Source organism: Astatotilapia calliptera, chromosome 17, assembly GCF_900246225.1.
Source record: "Astatotilapia calliptera chromosome 17, fAstCal1.2, whole genome shotgun sequence".
Taxonomy (NCBI): domain Eukaryota; kingdom Metazoa; phylum Chordata; class Actinopteri; order Cichliformes; family Cichlidae; genus Astatotilapia; species Astatotilapia calliptera.
The window spans coordinates 29,475,128-29,492,605 of NC_039318.1; the positions used below are offsets into that span (position 1 = coordinate 29,475,128).

Consider the following 17,478-nt stretch of genomic DNA (forward strand, 5'->3'; position numbering starts at 1 on the left):
TTTATAAACAGAGCTGATGATGTCAAACACTCCTTCAGTTCCTAAGTGCAAACGAGCATGGCGGTGCCACTGAAAGTTAAAACACTAATTCTTTCAGTGCCAAAAAACAAACAAACAGTGAAAAGTAAAATAGCAGCAAAGTTTAGTGGGTTAGTGAAACTGGGCTACATGATATATACTGATGAGCTACCTGGTGGGTAGCTATAGTGTGATTAGGCTTATGCAGGCTGTTTTTTCCCCGGAAGTTCACATGAGGGTCCAGACTTCCCATGGACGAGAGGATTCTACACTTTGAATAGCAAGAATTGATGGTGCATAGTAGTTGCAAGCTGCTTTGATGAGACATATAGTCTCAGTCTCAGGAAGTGTGCTTCAGGTTACGCTGTAGAGCTGCAGGGGGGTTTGTGATTACGACGTAGCTACAGTGCAGGTGTCCTGGTGAAGCATAAATTCCTAGTTAGAAGGGATTTTTTTTCCCCTTGAAGTGTTGAAATAATTAGTACCCAGGTCACTGTGAGTCCATGAGCTGTAGTTTAGAGTTTTTAAAAAAAAAAGTAGATTAAAGACAACTAACCGAAGAATGACAATTTAATATACTCTGAGAACCGTGTAGAGGAATCTTCCCATTGAACTTTTTGTGATTTCCTGCCTCTTTGGAGCAAAAAGAGCCCATACAAACACATGAGATATCAGTGAAAAACCCACGATGTTCTCTATTTAGTACATCAGGACTTGGTCAAAAGATAGACAGGGGTGCACATAAGTGGTCTGCAGGTGCGCATTCGCTGTCAAAATAAAAGACGTGCACAAGATAAGAAGTTGCAACGCGCGTTTGCGTACATACGATTTTCTGAAGGAGGACAGACATTTGTTTAGAACTCTTAAAGATGTCGAAGAAGCGAGCTCCTTTAAGCAATTACTTTGGTGTTCCTCCACCTCCAAAGAAATGTCAGAAGGAGTCCAAACCTGAAAAGAAGCGCGTATTCTCAGAAAAGTGGTTTCAGGAGGTGAGCTGGCTGCAAACAAATGATGAACGCACAGAGATGTGGTGCAGAATGTGCCGTGAAAATCCCACTCTAGCTGACAAAAACAGTGCCTTTTATATGTACGCAAACGCGCGTTGCAACTTCTTATCTGGTGCGCGTCTTTTATTTTGACAGCGAATGCACACCTGTGGACCACTTATGTGCACCCCTGGATATAGACCAAAAACAAATGTCCATCACAGAGGACATAAATGAATCGGCTGGTTCTCATTTTAGGGGACTTGAGTATTTAAAAAAACATAAACAAAAGAAAAAAACCTGCAGAAAGTTGAAAGGGCAAGAGCAACACTTTTTGTAACATTTCTCTCCATGATTTATCCACTTTGTAACTTAAAACAAAAACTTGTATATTTTGCTGATTTGACACCTTCAGAAGTTACCTGAGCACAACAGATGAAGACGACTGACAACGTGAGCAGGAAAGCAGACGATACAATGACATCCACCGAACGCTGAGGACCCCGTCTCTGCAAATGCAACAGTTTCTCCATTTGTGTCTTTACTTAACATTTAATTTTTTCCAGTTGTACATTTAAGACTTTTACTTTTGTACCTTGAGGTAGGAGCGTAGCGACAGCCACATCTTGATGTTCTGAACTTTCTTCAGCCTAAAATGTGGGACCTCAGACTTCCTCGCTCTGCGGGCCGAAGTCAGGTGACCAAAAAGTTTGGCAAACAGAAGTCTCTGAAACATCGACGTGATTGTAAGTACAGGGACCGTTTATCCGACTTGCAAACGATCAGCAGACAACAGTTTTTATCTGTGCACCTGTTTGTATGTCCTCTCTGCTACGCTGAGCAGGAAGAAGAAGAGCCAGATAAGGCAAACGCGCACCAGGAAGCTGAGCGTTACCATGGTGATTACCAGGACATCTGAACCAGACCCACACCCCAGCGCCACAGACAGAAGCTCATTGGCTGAGAGAGTGGTCAACTGATCCAAGTCACGGTACTGAGCCAGTCTGCATAGGAAAGAAGGATATAGGTCGGAAAATAATAAATCCACACATTTAAATTCTTAAGTTACTATATTTTTTTAAAAATGACACCTTGCCAAACTGTTTCAGATACATGTAACAATATTAAACACACAGGCATTAACATGATCATTCAAACTGAATTTTAACTTCAAAAAACACAGTTAAAAAAAATGAAAACTGCTATTATGACGAGTAAACATTACAGTTTTGCATAATCATGGTTAGAATTCCTACCAGTAACAATGCTGCTGTGGAAACTAGGGCTGCTCAATTAATCGAATTTTAATCACGATTACGATCTGGGCTTTCAACGATCATTAAAAATGACTAAGCCGATTATTAGCCCCTCCCTCGTGCTTTACTCTCGCGCTGCTCCGTGTGGCAAATCGAGCGCACCTCTCTGCATTTCGAACACGCGTCACAACAATTAAGAGGACCCGAGGGAAGCTCAGAAAGCTAAGTAGAAGTTATTTGGAGAGGAGAGTGACTGCCGTTGGTTGAAAAGAGAGGTAAAAAAACTTCAGTGGTGTGGAAACATTATGGGTTCGCGGAGTCAGACGTGGATCAAGTAGACACAGTGTGTAAACTTTGCTACAGTGTCGTAGCTGCACCACAGAGCAACACTGCAAAGTTCACTAAACATAGATGTTTACATTTTTCATTTATTTTTTATATTGCAAACATTTGCACTGTTATCAGTATTTGCACACTATTTTATATTATTTTTTGACAATCTTTAAAGTCATTTTCAATACATTGTTATTGTTAAATAAATATCGTCAAATAATCGAGATCTCAATTTCAGTGAAAATAATCGTGATTATCATTTTTGCCATAATCGAGCAGCCCTAGTGGAAACCACCACATAGGTAGGCGAGTTGGCGTTCTCAAATAAAATTATTCACAGATATGTTCTGGATATTTACTTTTGTCCTGGTCAAAACCATTCTTAACATTCATAACAGCTGATTGTCACTGTTCAAAAGACTTCAGTTGGATCACTATTCAAATACTGACCACACGTGTAGTATGGATTACCTGTAAGCAAAGGGTGTGAGCCCAAGCGCTACTGAAACTAGGTTCCCAAAGACCTGGTAACCGATTCCAGGAGTGTAAAGATTCACCTGTGAAAACATACAAACTACATGAGTATGGTGCCCTCGTTAGTGTTTTTTGCTTGTATGGAAAGCGTCACTCACTCTGTTCATAATCATGCCGCTGATCTCCAGGACAGACATGTCTGCTTTCTTGCACTCGTTTCCCTCCCACACGATGGCGCTCACCCTTTCCAGGCCTGGGTTGGAGCTGTGCAGCCAGGGAAGGTGACCCTGCAGGGAAACCAAACACCATTAAATACTGACACCTCTCCTCACGGCAACTACTACTACTACTTCAGATCATCCCACCCCATTATCCTCCTCTGTATGTCCTCTTCCACTATGTCCACAAAGCTTCTCTTTCTCTATCCCTTCTGTGTGACAGCTCCATATTCGACATCCTTTCTCCAATATATCCACTCTCTCTCCTCTTCGCATCTCTCTCATATAATCCTGTATAATCGTACTCAGGTCTCACTACCACCTTGTAAACCTTCCCCTTCACTCTTGCTGCCATCCTTTTGTCAGAAATCACCCCTGACACTCGTCTCCACCCATCGTCTTCTCTTTTGTGCACCGTCTGATGTTTTGGATTATTGACTCTAGTTGTTTCTACCTTCACCTTCTCTACTCTATTTAGTGAAACTACTCTGCTTTATTACTGCTAAAAGTGGAGGTAAAAGTAGGGTGACCAAAATTCCTGTTAAACTTCAAGTCATCCTAGTGACATATGTGACGTTTCCTCCCATGAATTTGTCATAACTGTTATGCACGTCGTGGCTCACTGTTTTCTTCTAATTGTGATATTGTAACGATTTGGTCTAAAGAATAGCAAACAGACAGAGTAGCAAGATTCCTCTATTCCCGTGTGAAATACAATAGAGTATGAATAACCTCCCTCAGTCATTGAAAAAGTTTGGTTACTCAAGTTTTAAGTACTTTAATCCACAAATCCTCAAACTCCAAGTGTGAGAGCATTTACAGACCTGATGGAAAGGGTCGTCTCTGTATTCCTTCTTGGCCGGACACACAGGCGTTCCTCCTCCTTCTCCCTCTGTGAGGAAGAGCAGCGATAGTGCTTATTTACACGCAGTCATCGGAAGGTATGCCAGGGTTCATATGCATTTTTCAGAGTCAACTTCAAGCACTCTTTAAGCACTTTCAAGCTTTTCCAGCACATTACCAAAAAAATCCCAAAACTATCGCCTCAGTAAGACCATGTAAAAATTAAAACAAATCATCTCAGGTCGACCTAAATGTCCTTTGTTCCCCTATTGTTAAAACAGAGAAAAATGCACCACACAAAAACACTGAAAAAGGAAATGGTTGCCATATACGCATATAGTGTACAAACTCAAAAAACACATTTCTCTTAAAATTTAAGATGCGCAAATGTAAACAAACCAACTTGTTAGAGACATTCCTCTCCACTTGAAAAAAACCAACAACCCCACAAAACAAGAAAACTTCACCAAACGCCACAATAATACACAGCAAGGCCAAATTAAGTTTTTTCATCAGATATTGATGATTCTTTCCTGTGTGACACAAAAATAGGAGACAGATGTTTGTTTGTTTTTAACTAGTTAAACACCCACGCCCAGAAAAATGGGGGCTAAATGGAGGAGATCACGTTTAATCGGTTCCTAAATATAAGTGCCGACATGAGTAGTGTCACAGGTAATATCCATATTTTGTTATATGATTTAAATATGAACCAAAGCATATTTTATGCTATAAAATACTTAAAAAAATTAGGTGAAGGAAATAAAAAAAATCAAATGTTTCTATGTTTGAGTCACAGTAACTTTGACATAGTAACATCTGCAGTAATATTTACACCTCTGATGACATCTCACAAGTGTTAGCTGTATTTTGTTACCAAGACTGTTTACACACAGTTTGTAGTGGGAGAGAAATGCTCCATTTATTTTGGTCAGAAAGCTCAGAAAACGCCCGCCTGAGGATCTAACAGCTTAAAGTTAATATTAAAACTCAAGATTTTTCAAGGATGTCAAGCACCCGTATGAACCCTGGTATGCGTCTGAGTTTAAATGACTTTAGCACCCAGCAGATGATTTCTACATCTTCCTCTCACCTGTCTCTGACGTGCAGGACGATCGGCACTCAGTGCAGTGCAGGAAGTCCTCCCACATCAGGTCCTCGGTCTCAGACTCGTGTCGAGTACTCTCTGAATCCTGAGTCCTCAGACTTGAACATCTGGAGCTGCAGCTGGTACCAGACTTGGGGACATCCTGGCAGAAAGGAGAAAATGACTGTCATTTGTTTGAATTTGTCCAGTATAAATGAATGAATGAGCTTCCTGCGAAGGAGTTAATGTGTCCATGCTAACCTCCACAGTGTAGTGTTTCTTATAGTGGTGCGTATTCTTGCGATTTCGGAGTGCACAGTCACTGTTCATTCTTTCCACTCCCCTGCGGAGGGTGCTGTAGGACGCTTCAGGGTCCTCCTCACTGGAAGCCTCATCTGACGCCGGCTCCTTAAAAACAAAATGACATGAGAGTCAAATCCAGGACAATATTAGGGTTAAAATATTGAAATAATGAACACTGATAGGTTACCTTATTACCACCGGCCAGCAGCAGTCCATTGTTGCGGGCAGCGTGACCGTGTGCAGGCTGTGTGTGCGGGTTCCAGCACACCTCGTCAGCCCTATTTAACAAATCGCATCGCTGCTCGTGGAGCTGGAGCCCCTCCTCGCTACTGCGATTGGTCACGCGGCCATCCAGCGACACGTAGCCGTTGTCCGTTTCTGTGGATTTATCGATGGAAAGCTTTGACTTCTTGGACCTTTGGTAGGAAGCAAAGGAGAGGAAGAACAGAAAGAAAACCAGACCGGAGGTCGATGGGGGGGGGGGAAAAAGTGCAGAAACAGACATATTTAGATAAGCAGAGAAGTGGCAGGGCTGTGATTATCTTAAACTAGTAAATAATTACAGTTAGAAAATTAGACATGCAATAGCAAACTCACAACAGGATGCATTCAACACAGTAATGTGGAACATTCACACAAAATAAACGCTTGTAATGGCAGCTAAGTCGACATCGAGTAAGATACCTGCATTTTAAAATACAGTGTTTTATCTGTAGTACAATTGGTGATACTGCTTTCTGATACTTTCTAAAACTATTTTTGGAATAAAAGAGCCTGAATCAGATAGAAGAAAGTGTTTTGGAGCTAAAGTGAGTGTGGCAGATAATCAGTGGATGGATTTCCCAAATAAAGAGCTACTTGGATCTCAAAAAGGTTCCACACTGTTGCGGTCTGCTGAAAGCTTGTTCAAGTAGAAGCATGGGGGTTAGGGCTTTACTCACCACAGACATGCATGCCTCTTGCCCCAGTGCTTCTTTTAAACATAGCTTTATCAGCAAATTACTGGCATAAAATTTAGCTGCAAAATCTACCTGCACCTCATTAATGAGGGAAAGATTTGGCACTACAGGAAGCAGAATTTACGCAGGCGTTAAACTGCAGAACTGACTTTACATTTCAGCACCAAGCTTGCCTGTTTAGTTGACCAATGAGGGGGACTCCATCCCTTCCTAAATAAATGTTAGGTTATGATGTTGCAGCTAAAGAAGCCCAGGTTAGGCTCTGAGGCAAGGCTGGGTTTTTGTTTTCAAAAAACCCAACGTTTGAAATTCAGAGATCTCTTTGCAAATTAATGGATTCAAACTGTAGCCCAGCCCTGCCTATGTTCATCATCTCATTGTAGGAAGATGGAAAATGAAAATACACACCCAGCTTTACAGATATCATGCCAGAAATCTTGGAAGAAAGCGCCCAGGCTGTATGTGGTGCTGGCTGAGTGGGAGTGTGGCGCCCCCTCCTGTGTGTTATCGGTAGTGCTAGACCCGTCGCCTTCCCTATGCACCTCCATCTGAGATGCCTTCCTCAACTTCCTTCGGTTTGGAAAAAAGTGGAGAGACACTTAGAGCGGACCTGGAGACTCCTGACACCACAGCCGTGTGTCCACCGGGAGTCTGGCTGCACCTTCATCGTAACACTGATGATACGGTTCAACTAACACAGGAAGCTAAACTCAAAAAAGGTGCTGTGACTCAGCCAGCACCTGCTGGACACACAGGCTGAAACAGATCAAAGGCAAATTCTCCCAAAATCATCATCTAGGCTGTTACTCTGCAAAAGTAGATTCATGAAATAATACAACCTAAAATTTAACTATAATAGCATCAAAAAAAAAAAAGATAAAATAGGGATTTAGTCCAGTTTCACTGGTGTTCTTTGGGTTGTGAATGTGATAAACTGAAATTCTGTGTTTATTTTTGCAGGACATTAACATAAAAAATTATTATCAAGAACTTGATTATCATTATTTTAATATAGGACACACAGGAGAGGTGCAGGACAGAGCTTCTTAAAATTTAAAAGCAAAGAGTTCATTATGATGATCACTGGGTTAAAAAAAAAAAAAAAAAGTTAATTTAAATATTTTGCTGCTGTCAATTGATATGACGACATGTCTCCAAAGGTAGGATAAAGAAAAGAGAGAAAGGTCACAACAAACTCCTCTTTGATCAAATGTGATTGTTTTCTGTCGCCTGAAAATCACAAGAAGTACAAAGATTGATTCAGTATTGAGGCACACTATTTCTGTATCCCCAGAAAACCTTTCCAAAACAGTGGCATGGTCCAATTTTCTTCCCAGGAGTTTGAAAATTGTCTTTACGTTACTGTGAGCCAGAAAAGCAGCCACACACCAAAAAGCCTTGAACCAAAAAAACAAAACAAAAAACAAAACACAAAGGGAAACTCACAGACTGCAAATCTAAACACTACAAAACACAGCAGCAATAAGCAAACTACTCTACTTTCTCACACACACACAGAGCTCATTTCATCTTTAAGAAGTGACAGCACATTCATCCAGGGTGTGTTTTAGTACAGATTTGAGTGTTTTACGCTTTACATTAACTGAGGTCAGATACACCCCAGCAACAAAAGAGGTTTTCATTCATTTTTCTTTCCATCACTCTTTTGGTATCTCGTGGTTTGTATATCAACTAAATACTGCCTTTGTTATTTCACATCTTCCTCTTTATCTCTTCCTGACTCTCTCTTTTGTCCCTGAAGGGCTTTATCTCATGTGATGCCTTCACCTCCTCCCCATCTAGTCTTCCTAAAAGCTTTCACTCAGCAATACTTCTCAGCCCTTCTCCCTTCCTCACCTGCGTCTCTTCCCCCCACTGCTGGAGGCAGGTTTCGGGGTCCTGGTGGAGACAATCTGACAGTGGACGGTGCCCAGCAGCAACATGAGCAAGATGGCTTCAAACACCTCGGTGGCCGGTATCCCATGAGGCTGCGGGATGGTCACATACAGGAATGCTGCAGCGACTGTGAGAAATATGAACAAACAGGATTCATTAGAGCAGAAACAGACATTAAATTAAAGTAACAGTAGCAGCTTGAAGACAAAACTGCAGGTCTACACATTACATACAGCTTGTTTTAATCTACAAGTTTAACAAATGAGTAGAAAAGTCTGAATGTGACTCAAGTGAGTAAAAGCTCCTCTAATGTTAATGTTTTGCAACAGAAAAACACACCAACTCAAATATGCAAAAAGAACTGATGAGTTTTAATATCTTCCCCTGGATTGGCCAACTGCTCTCCATCCCATTCCTCCATGTTACTATTTAATTTGTTGCTTCTCTGCTTGTTTCTTCTTTTTTTTTCTCCAGTGTATGCTCAACAATTTAAAAAAAAAAAAAAAAATAGCTTGACACTTCAAGTTATTTTCATTGTAGTGTCAGCAAGAAGGCGTGTGGTGTTTTATGTGGTCTGTAGACGAGGTCGGCAGGAAGGGTGGAGGGAGAGATGAAAAACAACAGCGTTTTCTTCAGGGTAGAAAAGGTCAACGTGATGTAGGTGGTGGAAAATACCGTTCAGTGCTCGTGAAAGTGTTTGTGCAGAGAGCGCGAGTGAGCGTGTGCATCTGTGGGTGCAACCTGGAGGTGCTTCTTATAGAAGTCTGTGCATTTTAGGAAAAACATTATTTTACAAGCGCTTTGGCAGCTGTTCAAGCAGTTTGTGAACCTCGTTTTAAACTGAAGACTAAAGAAGAGGAATAAATTACCCTTATAGTCAGCTCCATGTTTTTATTCTGGGAGTCTGCTGGAGTACCTTTGCATGATTCACAGTTCAGAACATTTGCGTCTTATAAGAGGCCTTGGTTTATCCTCCAGACTGTTGTAGCTCCTACCACTTTAAAACCACTTTCTTCTGATTGGCAACCCTTCAAAGGTTTTCAATAACAGAGAGCTGGGGCTTCTCTGTAGAAATGTGTGTGCCTATTCTCCTGAACCATAGGTGTCACCACTCAGACAAAACTAGAGGCAAAGACTTTGAAAACATGAGACTTGTGGAAAAACGCTCTGCAAACTATCGCAACTTCTCCCTCTCTATATCTGCATATCTCTGAGCCTCTGTCCCAGAATCTCTTTCAAATGGCAGTAAAAACCAATACAATCATACACGCGTGGCTTCAACCCAGCTGCGACATCAATGTTGCAACACGGCAGATCAGGAGCCGCAGAACCGATCAAAGCGGAACAATCTGCTAGACCAAAGTAATCATGAGGTTCTTGTGCAGCACCCTTTGTGACTGACAGCTGGCAACCACTTGCAAACCAATTGGAGAATACATTTTCTCTAGTAACAGCAGATTGCCAGGGAGTCGTCTAAGTCTGTGCGACTGATACATAAGATGACCATATAAGGAGACTTCTCCTCTGATGTTGTGCATATCCAAGAATAAAAAATAAATAAATAAAAAAAAAAAAAAAAAATCTGGATTATTGTACATACACTAACCTCATTCTTTGAAAGTTTGGTCATGTTTAATATGATCAAATCTAAATGTAAAGAGCAAATATATGACAGGAGATAAAGACAAAGCAATAGGTCACTCACTCAACAAATAATCAGGATTTATTTATTTGTACACCCACTACAGATGTTGAGAGTGTTCACCCTGACATCTTACTAAACAAACAACTCGTCCCACAGTTTACTTAGGAGTTGCATTTCCACTCCACTGAGAGCACCAAGATTGTGGGTTGTGAGAAAAGAAAAAAAGAAACACACTCTCACACCAACCTTGCAGCAGATAGAGTGCCAGCAGTAAGAGGAAAATGGCCCTGGAGGTGACTTGGATCCACCATCTGTAAAAAAACGGGAAGAAGACGACTCGAACGATGCCCTTCCGGGTCAGTGACGTCCATGGACTCTCAGGTTTGGCCTTGGCAAACGCAGACCCTGAGGATAAGAAAACAGAAACAAACACACACACATTCTCAAGTTTAATGAGAGCTAATTAAAGCAAATGACTCTGCTGTGAGCAGAAAAGCACATCAGTTAATACATCCAGGAGTCACATTAGAGCTCAGCTAATCTTTTAATCTTCGCTTCTTCCTTTTTAGGCTCCCTCTCCCTCCTCATCTATCTTTTTTATCTCACCAGATCCCTCCCCCCTCCCCCCGACTCAGTTTATCTTTTCCCTGCCTGCGTTTCTGCCTTGATTATGTCCCTAACCAAGGGGGATTAAACTGACTCTTCTGATGAATAATTGAAAATGTGATGAATATGAGACGGATGGATCGAGGCAGAAAGAAAGAGCGGGCATTAACAGCGACGGGAGGTTGGCACGGCCATGCTGCCCGTCTCATGTTCACATGTGTATCTTTTATGCACATGTGGAAATGTTGCAGTCGGTCTATTGGATTTTCCTTAAGCAGAAAGCCCCCATTTTTTTACCCCCTCACCTCTAACCAAGTCCACATCGATGAGATCTGGTTTAACGTGTCCCGTCTTCTTTGGCTTGTTCCTCAAGCCCTGCAGGGGGAGAGAGACGCAGAGTGAGTGCAACACAAAGAGACATCATTAATATGCAAATACTCACAGGGATACACGCTGCTCGTGCACTTTATGCCTTCATAAACACACGTGTGGTCAGTGTCTGATGAGGCACACCGTGCACTCACACAGCTATGGCTTCTACTCTAAGAGTTTATGCATCTACACACATCAAGCAGATTTACATGTACAAGAATCCATTAATTCGTGGAGAACTGCATCTACACTTTAATGTTTATTTTGATTCTTGTGCTGTGGTGCAGCTTTTTTTGATGAATATACCCTCTCAGACCCTGAAGCCAGCCCTGTCATTACAAACTGTGTAATAGCGCTTACTCATTTTGACTGCTGTAGTTAAATACGGTGCTTTGTTCAGTTTATGACCCTGGGAATAACGCTCCCCTGTGGCATGCCAACTTCCTGTGCCAGCCTGTCACATCCTCCTATGATGCATACGCTCCATTTGTGTGTGTGTGTGTGTGTCTGTTTTTGTGTGTTATCTGTTAGCTCAGATAACAAACTGTACCGAAACATTATGAGCGACTATAAATTATAAAATTCACATGAATCTCTTGTTTGACCTTTCTGTCACAGAGGCAGCAAATTAACACAGCTCAAAGCTCCCTGTGTGTGTGTGTGTGTGTGTGTGTGTGTGTGTGCGTGTGAGAGAGAAAGAGATTAAGTACAATGCCTGAATTAGTGTGTAAGCAGCCCGACAATAGTTTGGATTAAATTATTATGATCTATAAACACAGCCGAGGTCACAGTGCTGTGTACACATGTGTGCACCTCTGTGTGCACGGCCTTTTTCTTGGCTCACCGTTGGGCTCCTTATGGCTTTACTGCAGCAGTTCTGACTAATTTCATGGAAAGCCACTCATCTCACAGGACCAATAATTGCATTTCTGTCATGGTCTTTAGGAAAGTTGAGGCTTGTAGTTTTTCAAACTTAGGACTCCACAAGTTTATGAAATATCCTCAGGCCTGTCTGAGGTGACACTGAGGCTCCGATTTCCTGGGAAGAACCAGCCTGTTCACAGAAAAGGTGTCTGGAAACATGTTTGGAAACAGGTTCTTCAGCTCTTGAATACTCTTGCACGTTTCCACTTAACTCTAGTGTTAAGTGGAAACGTGCAAGAGTATCTAGATTTACTGTATCCTTTTACATCTTTCCTGGCAAGCACTCGTCCGTTTGGTTTTTCAGGGCTAGATTGTGCACATCGCAAAATCTCTGGAAACATTTTTAGGAAGACGGCCGCAGAAGCTCCGATTACTCTACATCATAATTACTGCTGAAACATTAAACTTATTTTTAGTCAGTCACCAGATTCCTGCATCTTTTTCCACTTTTGTGGAGTCTCAGTTTTCTGGCAGCTCCTTTCCAAACGTAGCCATAATCCAGACATGCTGCTAGAAAAAGCCCATAAGTTTAAAAATAAGGGAGGTATGGTGTTGGTCTTTATATAAAACTATGTTCATGCAGTTCGGAAATCACAGGTAATCACTTCATACTGAATGTATTCCTCGTCTATACTTGCAGCTGGATCTAAGTTTGGGCTTTCTGAGAGTACAATTTTTAGTCTTGGTATCACCTGAAACCTGGTTTTCTATCAACACTAGTACTGTCCTTAAGTCCTTAAGTAAGTCCATTCAAATTCTGCACATTTCAATGTGAGACATATCCAAGAGTACTGTGAAATACCACATAAAGCGGTGCACCTGAATCTGCTCAGCTCATGCTAATATTTACATAGCAGCCAATCAAGTTCTGTTATCAGCGAATGGTCTGATATGGAGCCTCGGTGAAGGTTCTTATCTTTAAATAGCACTATTTACATGCTAATATAGTGTGTGTGTGCGCGCGCATGTGTGTAAGAGAGTAAAGTAGATGCAGGTAGAGTCTTTACTGCAGCAGTAAAGTCCTTCACGAGCATCTCGCCTGGCCTCAGCTCACTTATCTCCATGCTGTGAAAAGCCTTTTATCTTCACAAGCTAAACATTGCTTCTGTGACTGACTGTGAAATATGTACAAAACAAAAGTTTATTTAAATCTAACATTTACAAACACTCTTTGCATTCAGTAATCACCACTTCTCTCACTGCTTTTCATCTGTTCTTTTGTTGCTGATGCTTGGCTGCATTTCAAGTTGTTTTTAGCCCTCAAACAGTAGTAACAGTAGTTTCCTGCCTGCACAGCAGGGGGCAGCTTGGGTTCTTCTCCAGACATTTCTACTATTAACAAACTCACGCTAGGTTTGGTTAAGTTTAATAACCAACCCCAACTGAGACGTAAAGTCTTTCTAATCCTAATTTTATTTTGTTAATAAGAGTTTACATTGTTTAAAAAAAAACAAAAAACAAAAACAAAACAATTTCAGCTCCTGTATCTGATGTTTTATTGTGTATGAACAGATTGTGCTCATGAGTGACAAATGGCATTTATTGTTTGTGTTGTAACAATAAGGCTTAACACCAATTAAATAAAATGGCATTGGTCTTTAAATCATTAAGTAATCCAAAAATACACTTTCTTTCCAGTTTGTAAATAAACTGCAGCTATGATCAGGGTTGTGATAAGAATAAAAGCAGTTCTCCTCTCTAGTGAGATAAGCTGTCGTCTTCTGCTAAAAATAGAATGAAGAGACTCGTTTCTCTAGATTTATGATGCCGATTGGTTGAGTTTATATGAGCCAATAAACGGTATAATTAACACTTAGCAGGAGTTAGAGCATCTTGTGTCAGTACCACACTAAGATGCGCTCTGTACTTCCTGCTGCAGCTGCAGACTCTGGGAAACCATTGCTTAACAGACATAAACCAAGGTCAGTGGTGTGCATGTGCGCGCGTGTGTGCGCGTGCGTGCGTATGTGCGCGTACTGAGCTGATTAAAAAGTCTATTTCTCTAAGAAGTACTATATGAGGGATGGAGGGTGATAGAAGCACAGATCTGTCAGATAGCAAAACTCTCATCTGAGGCCGATTCAATGCATATGAAATTTTAATAACTCCTTCAATAAAAAAAAATAAAACTACAGGAAGTTTAAATGCAAGAAAACTTTTCTGATTTAAAAAAGGTCAAAAGATCAGAGGTTGAACTTCCTATGTTGGTATAGTAATTTCTGCACTAAGGTGTCATCTTTTGGTTGTTACGGTAACTGAGGTCACATGTGCACATTGCTACTGTGAACTAGATGTTGAGGATGCACATTGTTAGGTCTGTGATGAGAGAAACACACCACACTGACTGGTCACAGGAATGCAGCTGTGACCCTGAAAACTACGTGATAACAAACCAGTAACCAATAAGAGTCTATTTTGTCTACAGCGTACGATGAGCAGACATGCACTGTGGGAAAACAGGAGGAACATCCTCCCTGCTGTGTACTCACCAGAGAAATAAACTGAAGAGAGGAAGAGAAAAAGATGATAGGAGGAGGAGGATGGAGGTGAAGTGAGGACAAATGGGCAGATGACACACAGCCAGGAGGACAGAAAGGAAAGAGTGAAAAGAAAACATAGGAAAAGTGACGGCAGAATAAAAACTGAAGCGATAATGCAAAAGGAACCACAAGACATGAAGGATGAATAAGCAGAGACCAGAAGGAGAAAAACAGGAAAATGAAAATGGCAAAAAGCAAAAAACCAAACCAAAACATGGAAGTGTGGAGGAAACAGACCTTTATTTCTCTCTGCTCCACTGATTTCTCCCATATCTGTTGGTCATAGGCGCCAATCTGGAAAAATAAAAACAAACAAGGTATTAATTATGAAATCCAGTGAAGAAACCAGCAGTAAACACAAACCTAGTACAAGCTTTAATCTTACAAGATGCTCTGCAGACTTTACAGAAAAAAAGTAGTAATGATTGAAAACCACAACAGGTTTCTTTTACACACAAAGTTTCTGTTCTGATAAAGACTGCAGAGCAAATAAAAGGTTAGCGTCAGACCATCTGCCTCTGAACAATCAAACTTATGAATAAAGCTTGATCTACTTTCATTCTCTGCATGAAATCCGCCCTTCATCTGCTAGCTGCATCATCCCCATTACCTACAGCCTCATTATATCTCATAACAACAGGAAGCCTGCAGAGACACACGATTATGGTTAGAGCTTTGTTTTGTTTTGTGTGGGAGTTCAAGATTTCAGGCTCTTGCTTCACAACTGGAACTGTCACGGTCTCATAAAACTAGCTGGAATTTATTGAAAATACAACAGATATGGACGGATCTGAAAGTGAGCCATTAAAACACAGTAAATCAGACCCATAAGGAGAAATCCACTCCAGTAACGGGATTGTAAAGATGTCTGAACCTGGTGAATCGATGTTTTCTCCTCTAATGCTTTAAGAACTTTTGGTTTCAGCTGGTTGTATTTTAGTTATACTCCGATATAAAAGCAAGGTTGCCGAGCGCCTGTGTCATTTTGTGGTTAAATCTCCATCTTTCACAAATAGTAACTATGTCACTCAGTTGTTAATGTGAATTTCTGTTTAATATGGATTTCTGGGCATGTAGAGAAGAATAGATTTGCCATTTATAGCAATTTATCAGTTAATATTTGCAGTATAACAAACGTTTCCTTGGTATCTGAATGCACTGAAGTCACGTTCAAGACACCAAGTGACTGAATGGTCACAGAACTAGTCTCCATCTTTATAGCAACCACTTCAGTTTTCTTGGTGTTGCTGTAGCATAGAGTCCCAAACAGAGGAGCAGTTCAGCAATTATGTTGGAGGATAAATTATTGCACTCTGAGCAATCTACTTTAATAAAGTGCTGCTGTGCCCCGACTCTCAGTCTGCAGACTTTTTGGATGTTTTAATAACAGATAGAACTACAGCAAGTTAACAGGGATGTAAACACTTAATGCACTGAAATGTACAGATCACATAAAACCAGCAACAAGAACACATTACACCTACAGTACGTCCTGTCTGTTCTTTTCCTTGATTACCTCTTAACTGGAGTACAGCTAACAAAAACCCCTGATAGGATAATATGCACCAGCAGCTAGTATTTACCAATATTACACACAGGAGGAAGGGCAGGGCGAAATGAAGGGTGCACCACTTGTTACTGTCACAGGGATCAGAGGGATCAATAGACCTGCAGAGTGTTGGTGCGTGTCGAGGACTAATCGTGTTTATCAGGGTGTGCGTGAGGTCAGAGGAGTGGATAAGCCATTATATGCTATTATGTGCCAAGCAATGTGGTCTGTATGAGCCAAGCACAGCAGACACCAGAAAGAAAATATATCAGACAATGATAGAGAGTGCTGTTACTGTAAGAACAAGATATATTTGTATCTGATCTGGGAACACAGATCAAAACAAACGCACTCCAAGGTCAGACTGCACCAATTTCACAGGGTTGCTGGTTTCTTATGTCACCTGCTTTTAGATTTCACAATTAGAAGATACAATTCTACTAGAGTTGCACTATTAAGCAGCTTCTTTAAAAAAACAAAACAAAAAAAACCCCATCTCCTGGTAGAGGTGTCAGCAGATCAGGTTTTTCTTGCGAGCTTATATGCCTCCATGGCATCGAGTCTGGGTCACCCCATGAGCACGCCAGTGGAAACTATGCATATTTAATGCAGTTTCATTAATGATGAATGGAGAGAGAGAGAGAAAGAGGTCAAAGACGACGAAGGAAGAGCACCAAGAGAGACTGAAACAGAGAGGAATCAAATTTAGGAACTCAAGAAGAGAAAGTGTGTGCCATGTAGTTACAAAAAAACCAAAAACAAACCCTGTCTTATTACTAATATCACTTTACAAGTCCTCTAAAGTTAATTTTATTAACAAAACAACGATCACATTAGTGAAATGATTTGTTCTTTTATGTGGTGCAGACAGCACCTCAGTCTGGTGACATCTCCATGTCAACGATCACATATAGCAGTAAAAGATGTGGGTCAGGCAAGGTGTCACATCGTGGCCGTCCCACATAACAGGCACACTTTGACACCAGCTTCAGCACGTGCCTGTTGTGACACCGCCCTCCCGCAGGTCACACTATGGTACAACTATTGAGTACACATCAATCCCAAATTCTAATCAATTGGTTTTGTCTGGAGGTAGCTGGGTACTGTGAGGTTAATCATGCGGTTTCAAATTATATTGTCCGGAACTAGCAGTCAGATTGTGATGCACTTGTTTCCTCTTTATGAAGAAGCAACATTTGATAATATTCTGTGTATAGTGATACCAATCTTTAGAACCAGGGTGCTGCTCTGATCGCATCTATTCCAGAGGTTCCAGATGTGTTTAATGCTGTAAAGACTTGTTCAAATACAAACAAACTAATTCTTCTATCAAGAAGTCTGCTGTTTTGATTATTTCAATATAAAATTTGTCAGTAAAAGGTCATTTATTCGCTTTTCCAACCTTTGCTAATGAATAACCTTATAAAATGAATAAATCCTAATTACAAATGACAAATGTTTATTGATAA

The 17,478-nt window shown here is 40.9% G+C and overlaps 1 protein-coding gene across 4 annotated transcripts in view; it reads right to left on the bottom strand.

Moving 5' to 3' along the window:
• LOC113009200 (putative homeodomain transcription factor 2) overlaps nt 1–17,478 on the bottom strand; it is a 52,410-nt gene that overhangs the window by 3,435 nt on the left and 31,497 nt on the right. For 2 of the 4 annotated variants that reach the window (XM_026147383.1, XM_026147382.1), the window contains 15 exons: nt 14,698–14,754; nt 14,410–14,421; nt 10,930–10,999; nt 10,265–10,423; nt 8,335–8,500; nt 6,886–7,047; nt 5,706–5,934; nt 5,477–5,623; nt 5,222–5,378; nt 4,110–4,177; nt 3,226–3,354; nt 3,065–3,150; nt 1,816–2,008; nt 1,600–1,731; nt 1,427–1,513 (listed from right to left, as the gene is read on the bottom strand). In XM_026147383.1, coding sequence (XP_026003168.1) covers nt 1,427–1,513; nt 1,600–1,731; nt 1,816–2,008; nt 3,065–3,150; nt 3,226–3,354; nt 4,110–4,177; nt 5,222–5,378; nt 5,477–5,623; nt 5,706–5,934; nt 6,886–7,047; nt 8,335–8,500; nt 10,265–10,423; nt 10,930–10,999; nt 14,410–14,421; nt 14,698–14,754 — 1,854 coding nt within the window. The remainder of the gene's footprint in view (nt 1–1,426; nt 1,514–1,599; nt 1,732–1,815; nt 2,009–3,064; nt 3,151–3,225; nt 3,355–4,109; nt 4,178–5,221; nt 5,379–5,476; nt 5,624–5,705; nt 5,935–6,885; nt 7,048–8,334; nt 8,501–10,264; nt 10,424–10,929; nt 11,000–14,409; nt 14,422–14,697; nt 14,755–17,478) is intronic. The other 2 variants (XM_026147385.1, XM_026147384.1) reach the window with 2 other exon arrangements.